The sequence below is a fragment of the Streptopelia decaocto genome, assembly GCF_964273445.1.
Source record: "Streptopelia decaocto genome assembly, chromosome: 2".
Taxonomy (NCBI): domain Eukaryota; kingdom Metazoa; phylum Chordata; class Aves; order Columbiformes; family Columbidae; genus Streptopelia; species Streptopelia decaocto.
This window is the reverse complement of record NC_138655.1, coordinates 48,143,924-48,161,780: the sequence shown is the minus strand read 5'-3', so window position 1 is coordinate 48,161,780 and position 17,857 is coordinate 48,143,924. Positions and strand designations below refer to the sequence as shown.

The 17,857-nt window shown below is 42.8% G+C and overlaps 1 protein-coding gene across 5 annotated transcripts in view; it reads right to left on the bottom strand.

Moving 5' to 3' along the window:
- KCTD1 (potassium channel tetramerization domain containing 1) overlaps nt 1-17,857 on the bottom strand; it is a 105,176-nt gene that overhangs the window by 34,234 nt on the left and 53,085 nt on the right. For all 5 annotated transcript variants that reach the window (XM_082046982.1, XM_082046981.1, XM_082046983.1 and 2 more), the window contains exon 2: nt 1,514-1,692. In XM_082046982.1, the coding sequence (XP_081903108.1) occupies nt 1,514-1,692 (179 nt within the window). The remainder of the gene's footprint in view (nt 1-1,513; nt 1,693-17,857) is intronic.

The window sequence follows — 17,857 nt, the reverse complement described above, 5'->3', positions numbered from 1 at the left end:
CATACACTCTTATGAAAGACATTTTAGTGTTTCTTCACTTCAAGTAATATGCCGTCCCTGTGAATTTGACACGGAAAGAGAAGCTGCATGTATTAATATGAGCAGACTCTCATACTGCACACACAACAGTTTCAGACACCATCACTACTCCAACTACTGAAAAAAACTATGTAATCACAACTCTTAGTATCTAGATAGAAGCAGGTCCTAATAAAAGTTCCCCAAAACAACAGATTTGGTTTTTGATGAACAGTTCAAGTTTTTACAAACATTGCTTCAATGTCTCCTGGTGGGGCTGTGCTTTGGCATGGCTTCTATTACTTCCCTCTGCCTGGCCTTTCTTGAGGAGGTTGTCACAAGAAAGGCCATAGGCCCATCTGTTTCTCTTTTGTATGCCTTTATTTACTGTTCTCTTCCTCTAGCCCTGTCAGGTCCTAGTGTCAGAAGCACCATTCCAGTCCCACCTAAAATTACGTAGGCAACGCTGCAGGGGCAGTAGCACCAGTGAAACCCACACTTCAAACAAAATCACACCCCATGAAGTATGCTTTGTACCGTTTTGGAAAGGAAAGTCGGAGTTGCGGCACCAAGAAACTCACAAACCCCCCATGAGTGGAAAGACCATGAAGGTAACACCACCTTCTGTCTTGAGCAGGATCAGGTGGTGAAGGACAAGGTATAGACTAATGCTGTAGACACAATTAAACACCTGCTAACTAATAACCTACTCTTAGAATTACAATATCACCACAGTGTTTATTTGCCGTCAGCACCATGTGATATCGAACACACACACACACACACACACACACACACACACACACACACACACACAGTGTTCAATGCACTGTTGTTTTCTCAAAACTTTCTTACTTCATCTACTCTACATACACCACTTGCTCATGCACGCAGAAGCTTTCCTAACCACTTAATACCAGTAAGCTACCAGAGTCACAAATGTTTCATTCAGAAGGCATGTGAGAGTTAAGAATCTAATTATTTGAGAAGTCCTAAGATTCTATAAAAGGTATTCTGTTAATGCCGTTCTATATTTTGTTACATACAATCTTGCCTTTACCTCAAGTGACACATCCAAGATTACATGTTGATAGTACAGGAGAGTGGTTACTGCTCCAAAAGAAAAACAAATACCACAACACCCCCACCTTCGGACTTAAATGCAGTATTGCTACAGTTTTTGAATGTAATAAACCACAGAACGGGTGCCCTGGCATAGAACCAGAATTCTAGGTGGTAGAAAGTAAGTGCTCTTTACCATTGGCTTGCTTTCAGTACAAACACATAGGGATTTGCAGAAGTGCCATTTGTCTGAAACATAGTAGAACAGGGAAAGAAAAATCAGTCTCTCACCTCCTACGAACAAAGAAACCTAATTTAATTTTGAAACAAAAGGAACTAAGTTTATCATTCTAAGACAGCCCCAGGACGTCCAAGCATGAAATGGAAGAAAAGGAGTTGCCAAAGACATGCAGAACAAGCTTTTTAGAGTTACCTGGAATCGGGATATTTTGTAAGCGTGGCCAAGCTGCTGGTATACATGTGCCCACCCACATCAATGTGAACTGGTGCGTTGGATTTTGTGAGCTGTGCTGGAGTGGGGATGCCTTGATTGTTCAATGGAGATGCAGGGGATCTAGTGATCAGAGGTCTTGACATATTGGGCCGACTGTCCTGTGAAGAGATAGACCTGGGTTAATGATCTCCTTAAAAACCTCGCAGAAACCCACAGTCTTGAGTCAATAGCACTGTCTCATAGGCTCAGCTTATTATTTTTATCTTATTAAAGCACAGACAAATATTTTGTAGTTTTTAAAATCAATCCAGCGCAAAGAGGGCTATGTTTTAAATAAGTGGGGCAAAATGCAGTGATAAAACCCGCAGAGTAGAAATCACGTTCAATAAAACAACTCCTTCCTGAACACTGCTCATGACAGAAAACCCATACCAATAATAAAAGTCATTCTCATATTTAGGAAGTGACAAAGGCTCTAACAGAAAGAGGTACAGACAGAAAGACCAAGAGCAAGTACTGTTTTTCTGAAATAAGATGACCCCAGGTAGACTTTCTGTTGCTTCCCAAGCCCACTGCCATACAGTCAGAACAGAAATACAAACCCTCAACTCCTCCATCCTGCACACTCTTCTCTTGAACTCCCAATTCACATATCACGGAAACAGAAGCAGAAACACCTGGACTAGTCAAGTGCTCATGGACTGCAGACCACTGGACATCGACAGCCTTTGAGAAAGACATTTTCCATTTAAAAGTTAAACGTATGGCGACAGGTGCCCCCGCGTGCCCCGCATAGGCCGGCAGGTCCGAGCGGCTTTCCCGGGAGGGGGCAAGCGGGCTCCGAGAGCCGAGCGGGAGCCGGCGCTTTGCTGATGAAACCGAGTTTTAGTCACAAAGGCAGAGATGTTAACGCCGGCGAGGAGCAGCCGCAGCCTGGGTGCGCGGCAGGCGGGGCAGGGCGGGGTAGGCCGATGTGCTGGAGCCAGTAAGGCAGGCGGCATTCAAAGCCGGGGATTAAAATAGACACGTATTCGAGAGCGGTTTTTTGAGACAACCCCACTTTGGACGGGAGGAAAAAGCTCCATAGGTGGCGGAATCTTGCAGGGATGCCTTGAGAACTAGGAGCCTTTGCAAATTACTAGCTTTACATTTAAAAGGTAAGCAAAGCAGCGAGAAGTCAAGTACACTTCATCACAAAACGCTCTTTGTTTTTTCGACACATCTTTCAGCCCTGAAAGGTAATGGATTCCTTGTAAACACTCCACAGAGCCAGGCAGCAAACCTTGCAGAAGCAGAGCACGGTCATGGGAGAGAGTTACACGGTATCTGGACTAGCAAAGTCCTTCGCTGCCGAAAACATAATTTCTCCATTTTTCACGGCTGTTGAAAAATTCAAACCATAAAGGCAACACGAGCCAGGTAAATGTCTAACTGAAATGATTTACAGGCCAATGTTGCACAATAAATCCAAGTAATATTTAACAAAAGGCATCTATAAACCACAATGTACTTAACTAATTTTCTTTCATACGCAAAAGCAAGCTTAGGTCAAATACTGATAAAAATGAATGGGATGGAGAAAAACAACTAGTTTAGATGTTGGGGGGAAGGTTGGGTTTTCTTCTGTTTCTTTAAAAGCAGAAGTTAATATAAATCTGCAGAAATACCATACTTCATGACTACAATTGCTTGAGGACTTGCCTGCGGCACAATGAAGACAAGTCCAGACAAAATAAGGTACACACGCTATGCAAAACTGATGTCTGCTATAAATGCTACATGGTACAACCACCACCCAAGATGCTACTGATCTGCACCACGATATTTAGTAAAATAATGAAGAAAAAAATTAAAAACAACAACTGGAAAGGTGAAAGTAAGAAGCCAAGGAGTGATACAAACTGGGGGAAAAAAAAGCACACGTTGGACAATTAGTAGGAGGAAAGCAGTGGATGTGAGGAAGGGAACACATTTCAGTGCTTAAAAGTAGACAGAGTTTGAAAAAAATACAATCATCAAGGAAGGCTGAAACTAAAATTCTGTAACTTGTATGAGACAGGCACCACTACCTCCCTTAGCAGGATCCTCTCTAGCAGAAAAAAACACAGCCCTGTTGCAATTTAGCACACTGCAGCACCACCGAGACTGTAATAGTTTTTCAATTGGACACATTCTCCTGTATACCCTGCCTGAGGCTGCTCAGGAGAAAATGAACAGATTTGCAGGGTTAATATTGTAGTTAGGCTGGGACCTCATTCAGCATAGCCGTGATAGTGCCGGCTGCATGAAACGGTAGAAGAATGTGTAGTACAAACTTGACTGCCAGGATGGGAGACAAGTCGAAGGGCTGTGGACATTTTACAAGGCAATAAAAAAAAAAAAAAAAGGAACCAGTTTCCAAAAATGAGACATAACCAAGCTGCCACTTATACAGTTTACCTATTAAAACTCCCAAGAAATAAAACCACTTTATAACAAAACCTTATTCTTATTTTACCCTCTGCCTTCTCAACACTCTCCCTTCAAGTTACCTGTGCTATTGTGCCTCAAGAAGCAATGCCCATATGCTCAGTGTTTAGATATTAAATACAATAATGCTAGCCTTGCTCCAGCCTTAGCTCACAAAGCACATTTCCCCAGATAAAACCAGTTCACGGCTGTTTTAGAGACAACTTTGAAATTAGGCAATGGTATTTCTACTGTAGTTGCCCCAGAGAAATTAAAACAGAAATGAGATTCAAAGAACCGAGTGCTTAAAACCCAATTTCTTTTATGCAGCACAACCACAGCACAGAAGATCACCATCCAATGGGTACAGCATTAAGACCACTGATACTTGTTTAACAGATCGAACTTAAATAATTGTATTAGTTACCTCATTGTACTGGTTCAGCTACAGAAAGGATAACACCAGGGCAGTTTCTCTGAAGAAATAAGCTGCTTGCGCTGGATTATTGCAAACATGGAAGTGAACAAGCTTAGGTAAAAAGCAGCTAGAACAAGGCACGGCTGGTAAACTAAGCTTCTACTACCTAAAGTAATTAGAAATAGGATTCCTTAGAAATGATTACAGGAGGAAAGAAGGGAGTCAGAGAAACTGAACTCAATGGGATCCAGCAAGCTATCTAGAAGAGCTGATGGCAAGAAGGATCACAAAGCTCTTAGGAAGCCTTCCTTGGTGTGCTTGGTGTCAGGCAGGTGAGACCTGCACCCTGGCAGGGTTTATAGTTCAGCCATGGCTGTTCCCACATGGGCCATCACAGAGGTTGTTGTCTGCCTCAGGAACTGCCCCGACTTTAACCACGAGTGGGACACAGCACACAGCGAGAGGCTGTGCAGGCTGGATGGGCAGCAACATGCCTGATCTGTCAACAGCCTGTTTGTCACCTTGTACCTTTTCCTGCCAATTATTTGAATATTCACTCTACAAAATATTAAGCACAGGAAATCCCAGGTTTTACAATGCTTCCCATGGACCAAAATACTTGAAATACCCTGTGAAACATTTGTCATTATTAGTACTCAAAGGTTTCTTCCCTCAACAACTTTTCAAAAGAACAAGTTCTGATTTCAAATCAGAATGAATTTATTACTGAAACTATGCACTCAAAAGTGCTAAGATCTATGTGCTAGTCAGGTTAAAGACATTTATGTCTTGTAAAACATTTCAGTTTTGGTTCAGCACACAAACACACTGCTCTACTAGACCATTTTGGTGCTCCAGCTCTAAACAGCTCGGGGCTTCTCCACTTTCTTGCTGATATTTGAAGGAGTCTTTCAACAAGCAGTTGGTATGCCAGGTCTTTTGAGTACATCTGAACCTGCTTCTCATTTTCTGCCCTAGGCAAGCCTTCCCTTAGGCTCAACAGAAGCAAAAGCAGCCCTGTCTGAACTCCTCCTTCCTAGGATTTACAAAAGACTTTAGGACTTAGAAGTCTTTCTACCAAAGGAGGCCAAGGATCATAGGGGAGAGCTTTCAGATCTGTTCTCCTCCCTGCCTTTTTCTTCTATACCACCTTCTCCCCAACTCCATTCAAATATATTGCTAAAGAATAAGAATTTACTTCTGGGTTGAAAAAACACAGTAGCTGTATGGCTGAGCTGTGCATCCATACAACTGGTCTACCAAAGAAAACACAGGAACCATGTCAATCTTCTGGTAGCAAGTGGAAGAAATAAGAGATATCTGAAGAATGCGAGTTATTACAACATGCTGCTAAGTGTACAAAAATCAAAGAGATATGAGGCTTCCTCCTCCCCTCAAAATATTTGCTCATTTTAGGCTGCTCTGATGAGCAGTGGTTTCAGAACTGTCATTTACACTCTGTGGTCTTGAGTAAAGTCATTCCAGTTCCCTTCTTGAGCCAGAAACCTTGACAAGAACTATACTACTACAAGCCAAGCCAAGCCCACTTACTGGAGGACTGACATTTAAGCACAATACATCTACTTGACTCAGGACTGTGGCTGACTAAAGTTACTGTAGCAAATACATTCCCTGTGAGCCAGCCCAGCTCAAGCAGGAATGTATATATGCTACTCAAAGTAGTACAGTACTTAATGTAGTAGCCTTTGTATCAAATTCTAAAATTACCAGATGCTCCCTGTCACAGCCCAAGCAACTAGCACTGCAGAGAAACTCAAAGTTATATATTTCAAACTCTCTTGGATTTTTTGGAGGGAGGTGAGGACAAACTTGCCTTATCTAGTCATTAGAAAGTATAATCATACAGTAGTTTATTCTAAAGCATCAAATCTGCCTGTATTCATTATCTCCTTTTTTTTCTTCTTCACAACAGCAAACCACGAGGGAGGTGCTGCTCCTCTCAAAAGCTTGGTGCCCAGAACAGCTGGCAACACCAGTCAGCACACCCACATCAGCCATCTCCAGCAGAAAAGTCTCCTCTGAACACATGCACTGTACGGAGAATGACCCGAAACAGATTTTAGAAGCTTCAGACACAAATCCCTTTTCTTTCAGTACAAAGCAGAAATCACTCAAGTGTCATAGACAGCTATGCACCCCGCTTCAAAATAAACAGTAGGCTGATGCTTAAGGGTGCTTGTGGGATGTGGCAAAGCACAGTTTAAGTCCCTCATCCTGACCAGGAACATTAAGACACCTCTCAGATTTGGCTCCTGTTCAAGTGTCCCCACTCGGAGGACACACTTTTTCAAAACAAACATTTCATTAAAGGTTAAAAAAAAAATTACTCATGATCATGTCTCACCACAATGCTTAAACAAGTACCCCCCACGTTTTTTCAATTCAGCAAAAACAGTCACCACAACAAAGAGGCTGGAGAAAGCATTTATTCAATATAAACAATATCAGTACAAACAGCACTTTTGGAAGATGTAGCAAGCAGGCAGAGATACACAGATACATGTCCAGGAAGCCCAGGTGCTCATCTCTGCTGGAAGGGGAAAGCCTGACAGCAGCACTGTGGGCTGGCAACATCCTGACACCAAATTCTCTGGCTATGGCAGTGGTACACTGCATCCACAGATGTCACCAGGTTGTGCTGACCCCTCAGACAGAACCCTGCAAGGTGGTCAAAGATGACCACATGCAGAGCATGGAGCTTGCAAGCTGCATTTCAGTTTCCTAAGGTGTACGTGCCATCGTGGTGCCTTCTCTTCACCTTTGCCCTGAAGCACAAAAATGTAGCACAGATCTTTAGCAAAAAGTCTTTACACCTGAGCACATCCATGCTATTTCTTCTGCTTCTTCACCCTTAGCACCAACAGCTGGTAGCTGTCTGAGGAGATGGTTGGACTGTACTGGTGTTACTGGGCCTGCAAAACAAAGAAATAATGCATCATTTCCCCCACCAAAAATATGCCAATTGCGCTGTCATGTTTTGCCTTTCACCAATATAATCTGATTGCTCTCTTCCTCATAGATGTGAGCTTTAGGATTGCTGACTCTGAACTTTATGAATTATGTTTATAAAGCAAAACTCTAAAACAATTGTATTTGAGTGCTACACGAGAAACAGACCCAAAACACTATCAGCTGCAATTTAATGCCACTGTAAGCAGAGATACCAGGTCCCCTAAGACTCAGCAGTATTACCAGAATTATTATTTTAGACGTCTGGAGGAAAAGTCTCATTTCATATCCTGAATGTCTGTCAACATGTGACAGGAGGTCAGATTTTCGTATACAAGAGGATTTGGCTCCTGTTCAAGTAACATGGAGAGCTTGAGAAGTCAGGAAGGGTTTCTTGAGATGCTGAAGCACCCAAGCACAGCAGAAGACCTGCTGCTATATCAAGCAGCTTCTCACTCCTCCCCACTGGCAGTGGGGCACTCAGTATTATTTGCAGAAATACAAGCAGCATTGCATTTTAGAAAGGTGGATGCCACAAGGCTTCCCAGGAGAGGGGACAGAGATACCCAGAGAGGTCCATCATAGCCAGGGTGTAAGGTATAGGCCACAATGAAACAAAGCCTTGGCTCAAACCCTCCCCTGGAGGTGCCAGGACAGAGTTCCAAACTGCGTTAGGCTGTCTTCTGTATCCTGCAATAGCACAAACACAGATCAATACTACAAAGGCGATGATGGACCTCCTGTGGCAGCAAGGTGGCTACAACATTGGTAACTGGAGCACTTACCTGACAGGACAGTTTTAAGTGCTACATCCTCCTTGTCCCAGAGGCACTGGCCCCAGGGTAGAGCATCGATCCTGGCCCTCAAGATGAGGTTCTGTTGCTGCACACCCCGCATGCAGGCTGCTCAGAGCCTCCTCCTCAAGATGCCGGTGCTGCTGAGCATGTAAGTGCTGCAGAGATTGTGGTTGCCTTTCCTTGGTAAAATGAGTCTTCCGGGGATTTCAGAGCTGATCAGGACCTAGAATAAATGCCACAGGTGCAGAGAACCAAATGCAAGGCAAGGGACAAGATATCTGTGGTGGATGGAGAGCTGCCTCCCTGGAGACTCAGGACAGGTAAAAGTGCCCTTGGACAAGAGCTTGAAGTCACTCTGAGAATCCCAGTTCCCAGCAACCAAGTCTGAAGCACACAACTAATTTCAGCAGAACAGCTCTAATCACACCTTCATCAGGAACTGGCCACTGAGAGCTTACGAAAAATCTCTAATTAAGTGGAGAAAAAGGATCCAGGGATAAGGGCAGGAGTCGAATGTGCTTATACCAGTACTGCATTAAAGGTGAGTCCAAAATCTAGTAATGGTCAAGTTTACAGAGACAGGATATATCTTCTCAAGTGCTTATAAACTTCTCTGAAGATTCCCCTAAGCCTTGAAACTACAGACAAAAGTTTAAAAGTTTAATACCTCCCTCAAGATATTCTGTAAATTTATACTCTTTATGAAAGATTAACTCAGCCCCTTGCTTGTTTAGGTAAGCACTGCTGAGGCTAGCCCAAGTGTTTTCATTTATTACATTCTTTTGCACTACCTGCCCATTTCTTGCTGTGCACACCCTCTATGCTTTGGTCAAGCAAGTGGTAAATGTGGCTGACACAGGACTTAAGCCTGCAATGCAAGCAGGATCTTCTGTATATATCCAACCCGCTACACTGTTGAAACGACACTGTTCCACATATAACTTGGGGGTCCAGCCCAGATTCACGGCCCCCAGACACATGCGCTTCTACTAGCCACTTTTGCTTTCATAATGGAAGTAGATGACTTCTATGGTTTTCAGATGTGCTGCTAATTTGATTCTTAGTCAGGAAAAGCAGCAATTTGATTTACAAGCAAAACCGGATTTGAAAGCTGCTCTCAATTACTGCACAGTGCACCATTGCCCACCTGACATTGTATAATCACAGGGTGTTCACCCCAGAATGCAGCAGGCAAAAACACCTCCTAACCATGCTGGAGGATGCAGTGTTTAGACACAGGAGGACATTTGACCAAAGGTCAATAGACCTGCTGTTCTGCTTCTAATGGCATCCTACAAGAGAATCAGACTGGATACCTGGCATTTCAAGCCACTTGCTCCACAAGGAGCTTGTCTGTTCTGCAACAGCTTCTACTCAAACTAGCAAAATTGATGTAGGAGTGACCAAAAGGAAGCATAATTCCCCATCCTGAGCCTTCTCTAAATAGAGATGCCCGGCCCGAAATACTTCACAAGGTGCATAGCGAGGCACCTCAGGCATCTTCACTCAGCCTTCTTTATTCTCACAGGCAAAAGGGGGATCATACCAGATACTGCAGAAACTATTCCAAGTCAGTAAGTGCCAACAGATCACTTGGCCTCAGCAGAGGAAGGCTGCAGTCACCCTGGACACTTTAAAACAACCAACCAACCCCCAAAACAAACAAAAAAGTAACCCATCCCAATGGTATTAAAAAGATGTGCAGTCCCTGGGAAAGAGTCTGCCAAGTCTGCAGAGCCTTTAGCAGCCTGGCAGCCCTGCCCACACTACAGCTGATACTGAAGTCTCTGCTTCTGCTGCCCTGAGGCCAGTTTCATTTACTTTCCTTTAAACCTGGAAAATAGGTCGCCTTTCTTCTCTTACCTCTATCAAACCTCAGGTAGCAGAGACAATGTGAATTTACTTGTACTTCGCAGGAAAGCAAGCACACCAAGGAGTTTCACCTTCTGAGAAAGGGCAGAGGCTACACACCAGTTCTCCTCCACACAAGGCATCATTCATTCCAACGAGCAGCACTGATCCAAATACCTTAGACCACTTCATCCCTGCTGCAAGAGGTATGGCCTGCCAGTGCCTTTGCAGATAACATCCCTGTGTACTCCATCCAGTGTCCATATCTCCTCCCTGAAAGAGGCAGCCACTTGGGCAGCTCTCCCCAGTCCCTGGGAACAGCCCAGCATGGAGCAGCCAAGAGCTCCTGCTGCCACCATGAGGGATGAAGCATCTCCCAGATCATCCCCTGCACCACTGAAGGCAGGTGTGGAGAAGCCACCTCCATACCATGCATGTACATGGTGTTTGGACAAGGAACGGACATTGGAGGGGATATGGGAGCTCTGAACACTGGAATCCATGTGTCAGCTGTTCCCAGGTAGATACCTCGTAGGTCGACATATATTAATAATGTAATTTTTAGTCAGACTTCTCACTCAACTGTCATTGCCTTTTATCCACTTCTGGCAGGCACTCTGTGCATATTTTGTAAGAGTATTTGCATAAGAAAAGGACAGAAAAAAAAACAACAAAAAACAACCCACAAACAACAAAACACGCTCCCTCCTGGGTTTAGAAGGAAAGGACTTCTGTTTGCCAGAACCATGCTGGTACATTTGAATGCAAAGTTAAACAAATCCTTAAAGACAGTGTCAAAATTTGAGTGGGAAAGAAACCAACTGGTTACATTCTTCTCGGACTGAGTTTGCAATTTGTCCAATAATCTTCTGGTGAGAAGCAACACCAAAAACCAAGCATTGCTAAAATCTGTCTGTTTTGTTTGCAAGTTAAGATACTATCAGTAATACATGAATAAAGATTAACATCTTGAATTGCAGTCATATCTGAAGAGTTTAAAGACCCATAAAAATGCAGACTTCAGTGGGATAACTGGAAGATCATAATGAACTGTCAGAATTTGAGAAATGGGTTTTTCTGCTTTAGATTTGACTCACAAACTGAACAAAAATTAGCCCGTACTGCCTTATTTGAAGTTAATTTACACTCCAGTTTGAATAGCACCTGCCCTTGGGTATGTTCCAGAAGAACATCTACCTCTCCACAAAGGCAGGTTAACACCCATTGTAAAACTTCCAGAGGCACATTAGATGTCTGTTCCCCCCCCAGCAATTTCACCCTTAGAAGTAGAAGGAACGCTGCCAGTTACAGCCTGTGCTGAGGAAACACAAGTTATAATTTTACCCTGGGAAAATTGCTGAACTAGGAGCTTCTGGTGTGGCATAGGTCTTGCCTTTGCAATCCAATGGTTCTTTTGATTCAGAGAGGCTTTGAAAGGGTGGTGATGAAAAACATAGCCTCTCCCGTTGAATCAGCCAGCTGTCTGCTTTCCTCTGCACTTTTAAAATTTAGTTTATTAATTTGCCTAGGAGCACAAAGAGATAATATGGACCCATCTAGAAAATATGTGGTTTTGGACATACCAATAGAACATTATCTACTTCAGATTGAACATGAAAACAGCAAAAACCCACCTTTGGACCATCTGAAGAATTTAATATCTGGAATTACCTTACCAAAATTAAGAAATCCACAAAAAGCCTCTATTAACTCTTCCTGCCACATGAAGAGGGACAAATCATATGAATCCAGTAAAACCATGTGTTTGGAGTGCTGTAACACACAAGAGCTCTAAGCACTCTCCAGATATTTCTTGCAGCAACCAATAATAAAATATTCTCAGAGAATCGTTATTTTGAAGACATTGCATCTACTTAATAATTACAAGACTAGACAATAAAACAGATAGTTTAATCTATAACCTCACTGCAGAAAAAAAAGGCACAGAAGTGCTTTAAAGCCATACATTCATAATTACCTAATTTACAATGAAGACGTAAACAGAACTGCAATTTTGACAGTTACAGTTCAGGCTGGTAGATAATTCGAAATACTGTGGGAAATTGTAATCTTGAATTATACATCCTTCACTCCAGCATCAATGCAACACAATGCTATGGGTAAAAAAGACCAACTTTTAGGAGTCCTGTGTCATTGCTGGGTGTTCCTCCTCTCTTCTGTCCACCTCCCCTACCAGAAGGTATCTGAAGCAGAACTTAGCAAAGCAATGACCCCACGTCTTAAAAATGATAATCTGCTGAAACCTCACCAGAGTCAGACACTGCCAAGAGGGAGGACAGTGCGAGGAAAGGATAAAAGCTGAACTTACTGAAATAAGAAGATTTTTTGGAAGTCCTTGTTAAGATGGACTGCAATAGGGAGCATTTACTCAGCTCTACAATGATCCCATGCATTCCCAGGGCTGGCTGGGACTTTTTACTCTCCTCTATAACTCCCATTAAAATTATCAGCCTACGGATTTCATAACAAGCAGGAGAATGAAAAAGCCCAAACACTATCATGATGGAAATCATATTATCATTAGTTATTTCAAAATGCACGTGGGTTACTTAACACCTCGGGACAGGTGGCATAATATCACATAGGTACTCCCGGACAGGAAACAGCCTCCTGCTAAAAATATGTATATGAGGCAGCATGCAATGACAGGGGCCTTCCTAGAGCTCCCAAAATAGGCTATGCAGGTGGCACATGGGACCTGAACTGAAAACCATCAGTGACCCAGATACTTCTCTGCCCCCGCCTCATACTAAGATCTGTCCAACTTTGGATATTAAATCCCTCAGAGGAGTAGGTATGCTTTCTGGTGGCTGGTACAAAGGGGCTGACATCCCAAAACGAGCTAAATACAGCTGTGGTTAAATTCAAAATACTCCTTCAATGCAGTAGTGCATGAAGGTTTTTAGTTTGTTTTACCTCTTTTCTGGTGTTTGAAGTTTTCTTAAATGCTGGGAAAGCATTCAGGGACAAAGCGAGAAAAGGAATGGTGGGCATAAGACTATGAGGGTCAAGCGGTAATTTCTTTTGGTTGGTGTATGGGGCAGGATTTGAGGAAAGGAGAACACAGGAGTTTTCTCTGGAAAGTAAGAAGAGTGCTTGGCAAGACAATGACCACATGGCATAAGAACAAAACATATTTTAGATTTGGTTCATTTGATTCCATTATGTGTTAAAGATAATTTAGGATCCAAGGCTAAGAAATAGAATTTTGATTATTATTGTTTTTAGACTGTAGGGATTTCTCCAAGTAGTCATTGTAGCTTGTATGACAAAAACATTCATTTGGCAGCTAACTTTAGACCACAAGGATAAATTAACCCCAAATCACCATAACCATGTACTATATGCCAACAGAAGCCATCATTGTGCCTGCCAATCTCCACTACCTAGTTGTAGACAGAATGACCTCTGCTAACTAGCTCAGCAAACTCTTAATTTTATATTAAAAGTCTTTTACTTGACCTGAGATCACAACAGACCATGCACATAACCTTAGGATATTGAAATCTTATACACTATACATTTCTCTGGATTGCACGGCCTGCTTCGAAGTCTGCTTTTGTGCTTCTCTGGTCATTACCAACACATAAACCACCAGTGCTTGGACAACAAAAGGATCTGAAAGTGTTTAAAGAAGCAGTAAAGACTATGTCTATCAATCAACAAGAAATGCCCTCTCACTTTCTCTAGCTATTGGCTTTTATTGCCTCCAAGATACTACACACATCTTAATAAAATTGAAAAGCAAGAAATAAATACGCATGAATATAAACTGATAGGACATGCTGCTGTGTTATGACACAGAAGCCAGCACCAGAGAAGAATCACATAATTTGATAATTCTGAGGGACAGCTTGAAATTAAACAGGCAACCAGCAACTCCACCAAAAAAAAATGAAAGCTAAGCAGTTATTTTCTTTTTAAAACATAGAGAATTTAAGTGAGACAACTCAGGACACACACTATCACTTGCCACAGCTGGATCAGCCACCATGGGGTAAGTACGTAAGTACAAAACTTCTCTTTTGGTAGACTGTTCTGTAATGGGGCTCTACTGATGAGGCAGTAACCTGTATGTGAAGTTATTCTCATTCAAAATAATACTTGAAGAAAACTTTTGTTGGGATGGAGGAAAGATACATCTTGAGTGGTGACAGCCACTAAGACCATGTTGATAAGGGGAAACATCCTCTATAGGTCCAAACTGACAACTCCGAACTATACGTGGCTTCTGCAATAGAGAAAAAACAACTTGAAAGACTAAAAGATCTGGAAGTATCTTGAAAAAACAAAAACAACAACCAAACAAAACCCCAAAAAAACTCAAACACACAACCAAAAAACAACTTTAAAAGGCTAGTTTGAGCATAAAAAGTAGGAGAAGGTGTCAGAGACAACCACCAACTACGATGAAATAATAATTTTTAAAATTGCATGCCAAAACCCCACATTTCCATAGAGACCTGAAAAGTGGAAGAAACTATCACAAGGGGAGGACTCAACAGGTAAGTGGGCAGATAAAGGGATAGTCACACACAGCGACACATCTTTAAAGACACGTCTTTAAAAGACTAATTCAGATAAAGTCTGGGAGATAATGTCTGCTAAAGATTTTATCTGGAAATAGGCAAGTTTGAGGGAAACATCAGAAAGGCCTTACAGCTCATATCTTATGTGATGCTTGCCTCCTGGCCAGAGGAGCTGTGCAGGAAACCATCAGCTCCCTCCTCAGCATGGAAAGGGAGGAAAGCAGAGAGGTTGAAGTATCAAAGCATCACTGTTCCTGCAAGAGGCAAGGAAAAGAGGCAGAGACGCAAGGCACGTGTTGGGAGTGAGGAACCAAAGCATCCCCTGTTGGAACAACAAAGCCCTGCAAGAAAAAGACAAGGGCAGGCAGAAGAAGGAGGAGGCATTTAAGCAGTAAGAGTAGGGAAAAGAGCAATGAAATTAAAAACAAACAAATGAAACACTGCACACAAAAAAATCCCAAACAAAAACACCCCACACATTAAAGTTGACAGTCTTTCGTCTCCCTTCTGGAACAAATACTCAACAATCCTGCCCTCAGGAACAGATGAACTGTAATGTCAGAAATAAAAGAACATTTGAAACAAACAGGCAATGTTCCAGGGGTCTTGGGTGATCATCTAGTAGAGGCTGACAGAAATTAATCAACAATTCCTAAATTATATATTTGTCTCATGGCAGCCATCTTCTGTCCCATTACAGACGCACTTGACCGAGTGTTTGATTTCGGCTGACCATCACCCTGGAGCTGAAGAACCACATGGGATTAGTTTGGAGAGAGGTTTTTCTGAGGGAAGAGGGAGTGAAAGGGTGTGTGTCAAGATTGTTTTGTTTTTCAGCAGAAACACTGAACCTTATGATTTCCACCTGTGCCACTCTGCACAGCAAACAGAGCTTCAATCCAGAAGACAACAACTGGTGAGAGTATGTATGTGCCTTATTCCACATATTTGACAAGCAGTGTGGAATGAGGTGTGGCGAGTGGAATTCGTAACTCCAGCCCTGGCCGGGAACAGTGGCTGGATGCCAACCACATCATAAAGGTCCCATCATCTACACTTCAAGTAAGGTCCTGAGGATCCCAATGTTTTCTCATATTGAGGTGTGCCACAGTCACAGAAAAAAAATAATAAAAATACATTGCAGTCATGGGGTTTGATAGCCACAGGAGTCTAACCTGCCACACACTTGCTTTAACAAAACCTCAACACATCTCCCAGTGACGAGCCTTACGAAGTGCTCAGCACCAAGTAGCTTCACCGAGAATAATACATTCCTGCCAAGAGCAATGTCTCTTGACCACAAGCAAGTCTGGGAGTTTCTAGGAAGTTTCTGTGGGAATTCATGGAAGGCATCTAGCAAAAAGGATGGAGGTTCACCTAGTAGGGGCAAAATGAAGCAAACTAGGAGATTCATCCCTGGGACTACAAAACTCAGAAGAAATCTGAACATATGGTTGAGCTTAAGCAGTAGCATTTACATTAGAAATGGTTTTAAATACAAAAAGGGAACTGAAGACAACCAGAATAACTGTAATACTCACATGCAAATTACAATCAATGATGACAATTGATTTTTATATAGGGTCTAATGACAGAGTGCAAACTAATTCCTCCGATCCAAAGACTGGCACCATTTGGTATCTTTAATTCACAAAAACCCTGAGTGCCTTTTTTCTTCCTCTCCTTCTTCTGGCCCTTTTGCCATGCTGATGCTTGTTTGCATTACATCTATTTTGAGCTAAATTAAATAGGAGAAGCAGAGTTTGATTCAGTAGTAGCAATAAATGGGGTTAGCCTAGCATTGATCTGTGTAAAGGGGCCAAAGCTAGGACTGCCCGAAGCAAAACGTGGTCAGTGAACTCTACAGCACCAAGAGTGACCCTGCAGCTGAATTCCTAGCCCTGATTACAACAGAAAGAGACTTGCTTTCCTGGACAAAGAGTATTTCAGGCAGCAGATTAGCAGGAGAAAGTCTACTTTCAACAGCAGACCTAGGAAACAGACCAAAAATAAGAATCACAGCACACTTCAGAGGATTTTAGAAAGCTTCTGAACAGCGCAAAACAAATGCCTTCCCTGCTCTATATTTATTGTAAGACAGCATTACGTTCAATGCTGAAGAAACGGTATTTTTCTTTTGCATCTCAGTTAAATAGCTTCAATAAGTAAGCGTGCAGCAGGAAAGATGACCCAAAACCACGTTAAGGATAGCACACTGAAAAAGTTACCTTGCAGACTAAGAACATTTGTCTCGCAGCCACACAGAAAGGGAAGTTATGGTTACTATAAGAGCAAAGGTCCCTTTCATAAATCATGCTTAAAATTCACCCAGCAAATTTATGCAGAAGGCAGATTTCACAATCCTTAGGAAACACGGATCAAATTCGCTCACTCTCTGGGTGTTTGTGCTGTTGTGCAATTCAAAACAGCGAGAGCACAGTAGTAAATCTAGCCTCATGACTACTGAGTTTAATCAGAGTGTATCTACGATGGAGAACAAAGCGCCTCTTATTCCTGCTGCACCATGATCCTACCGGATCTCAGGCCAAGCAGGGTCTGTTTGGGCCAGCGTTTGGCTGGAGGCCAGCGGAGCACTGGAACTGGCCATTCTGAGGCTGAAGCAAGCTCACACCTCGCTCCCAGCATGGCCACTTCACACAGTAGGAGCTCACGAGGTGTTGGGTGCTCACAGACACCTCTATCAGCACCTCCAGCCACTGGTCCCACCGCTTTGGCTGCTCCGGTGGCTATTCACAAGTCCGGGACGCAACGAGAAGCTGTGGAGAAGCGCAGCCCTGCCAAGAGATCCAATCTATCTTTGTTTCTTAATCCAGGACATTTGGGCGCCACCAGGCTGTGTATCCAGAGCTCACCCTTGCTGGAAACCCTGAGACGGGCCAGTGGCCCAGCAGTGCAGCCTCGATCCTTGTATTTGCTTCAGCAGCAGCAGCAGGGACTTCAGCCCCTTGGTGCTGAGAGAGAAAAATACGAGAATCACGCATCATCACTACTCGACTTTCAACCGATTTCTTTTCCATATCTTACAATAAATGCTCACTAATGCGTTTCCTTAAAAACGAGGATCACAAAATAGTGAGCCATGTCAAATACTTATGAACAAGCCATTAAAGGTTTTCAGCCTATTTCCTCCTCTGCGAAGTCCCATAATGGATTTTTTGCTTGCTGTTTTACCAAGTAGAAAGGGGAAAGGTAGGGACATGCAGAGGAAAGAGAGGGCAATTTGAAGAGTCTGTCAGTGCACTGACAGCCTGAAAAAAATAAAGTCAGA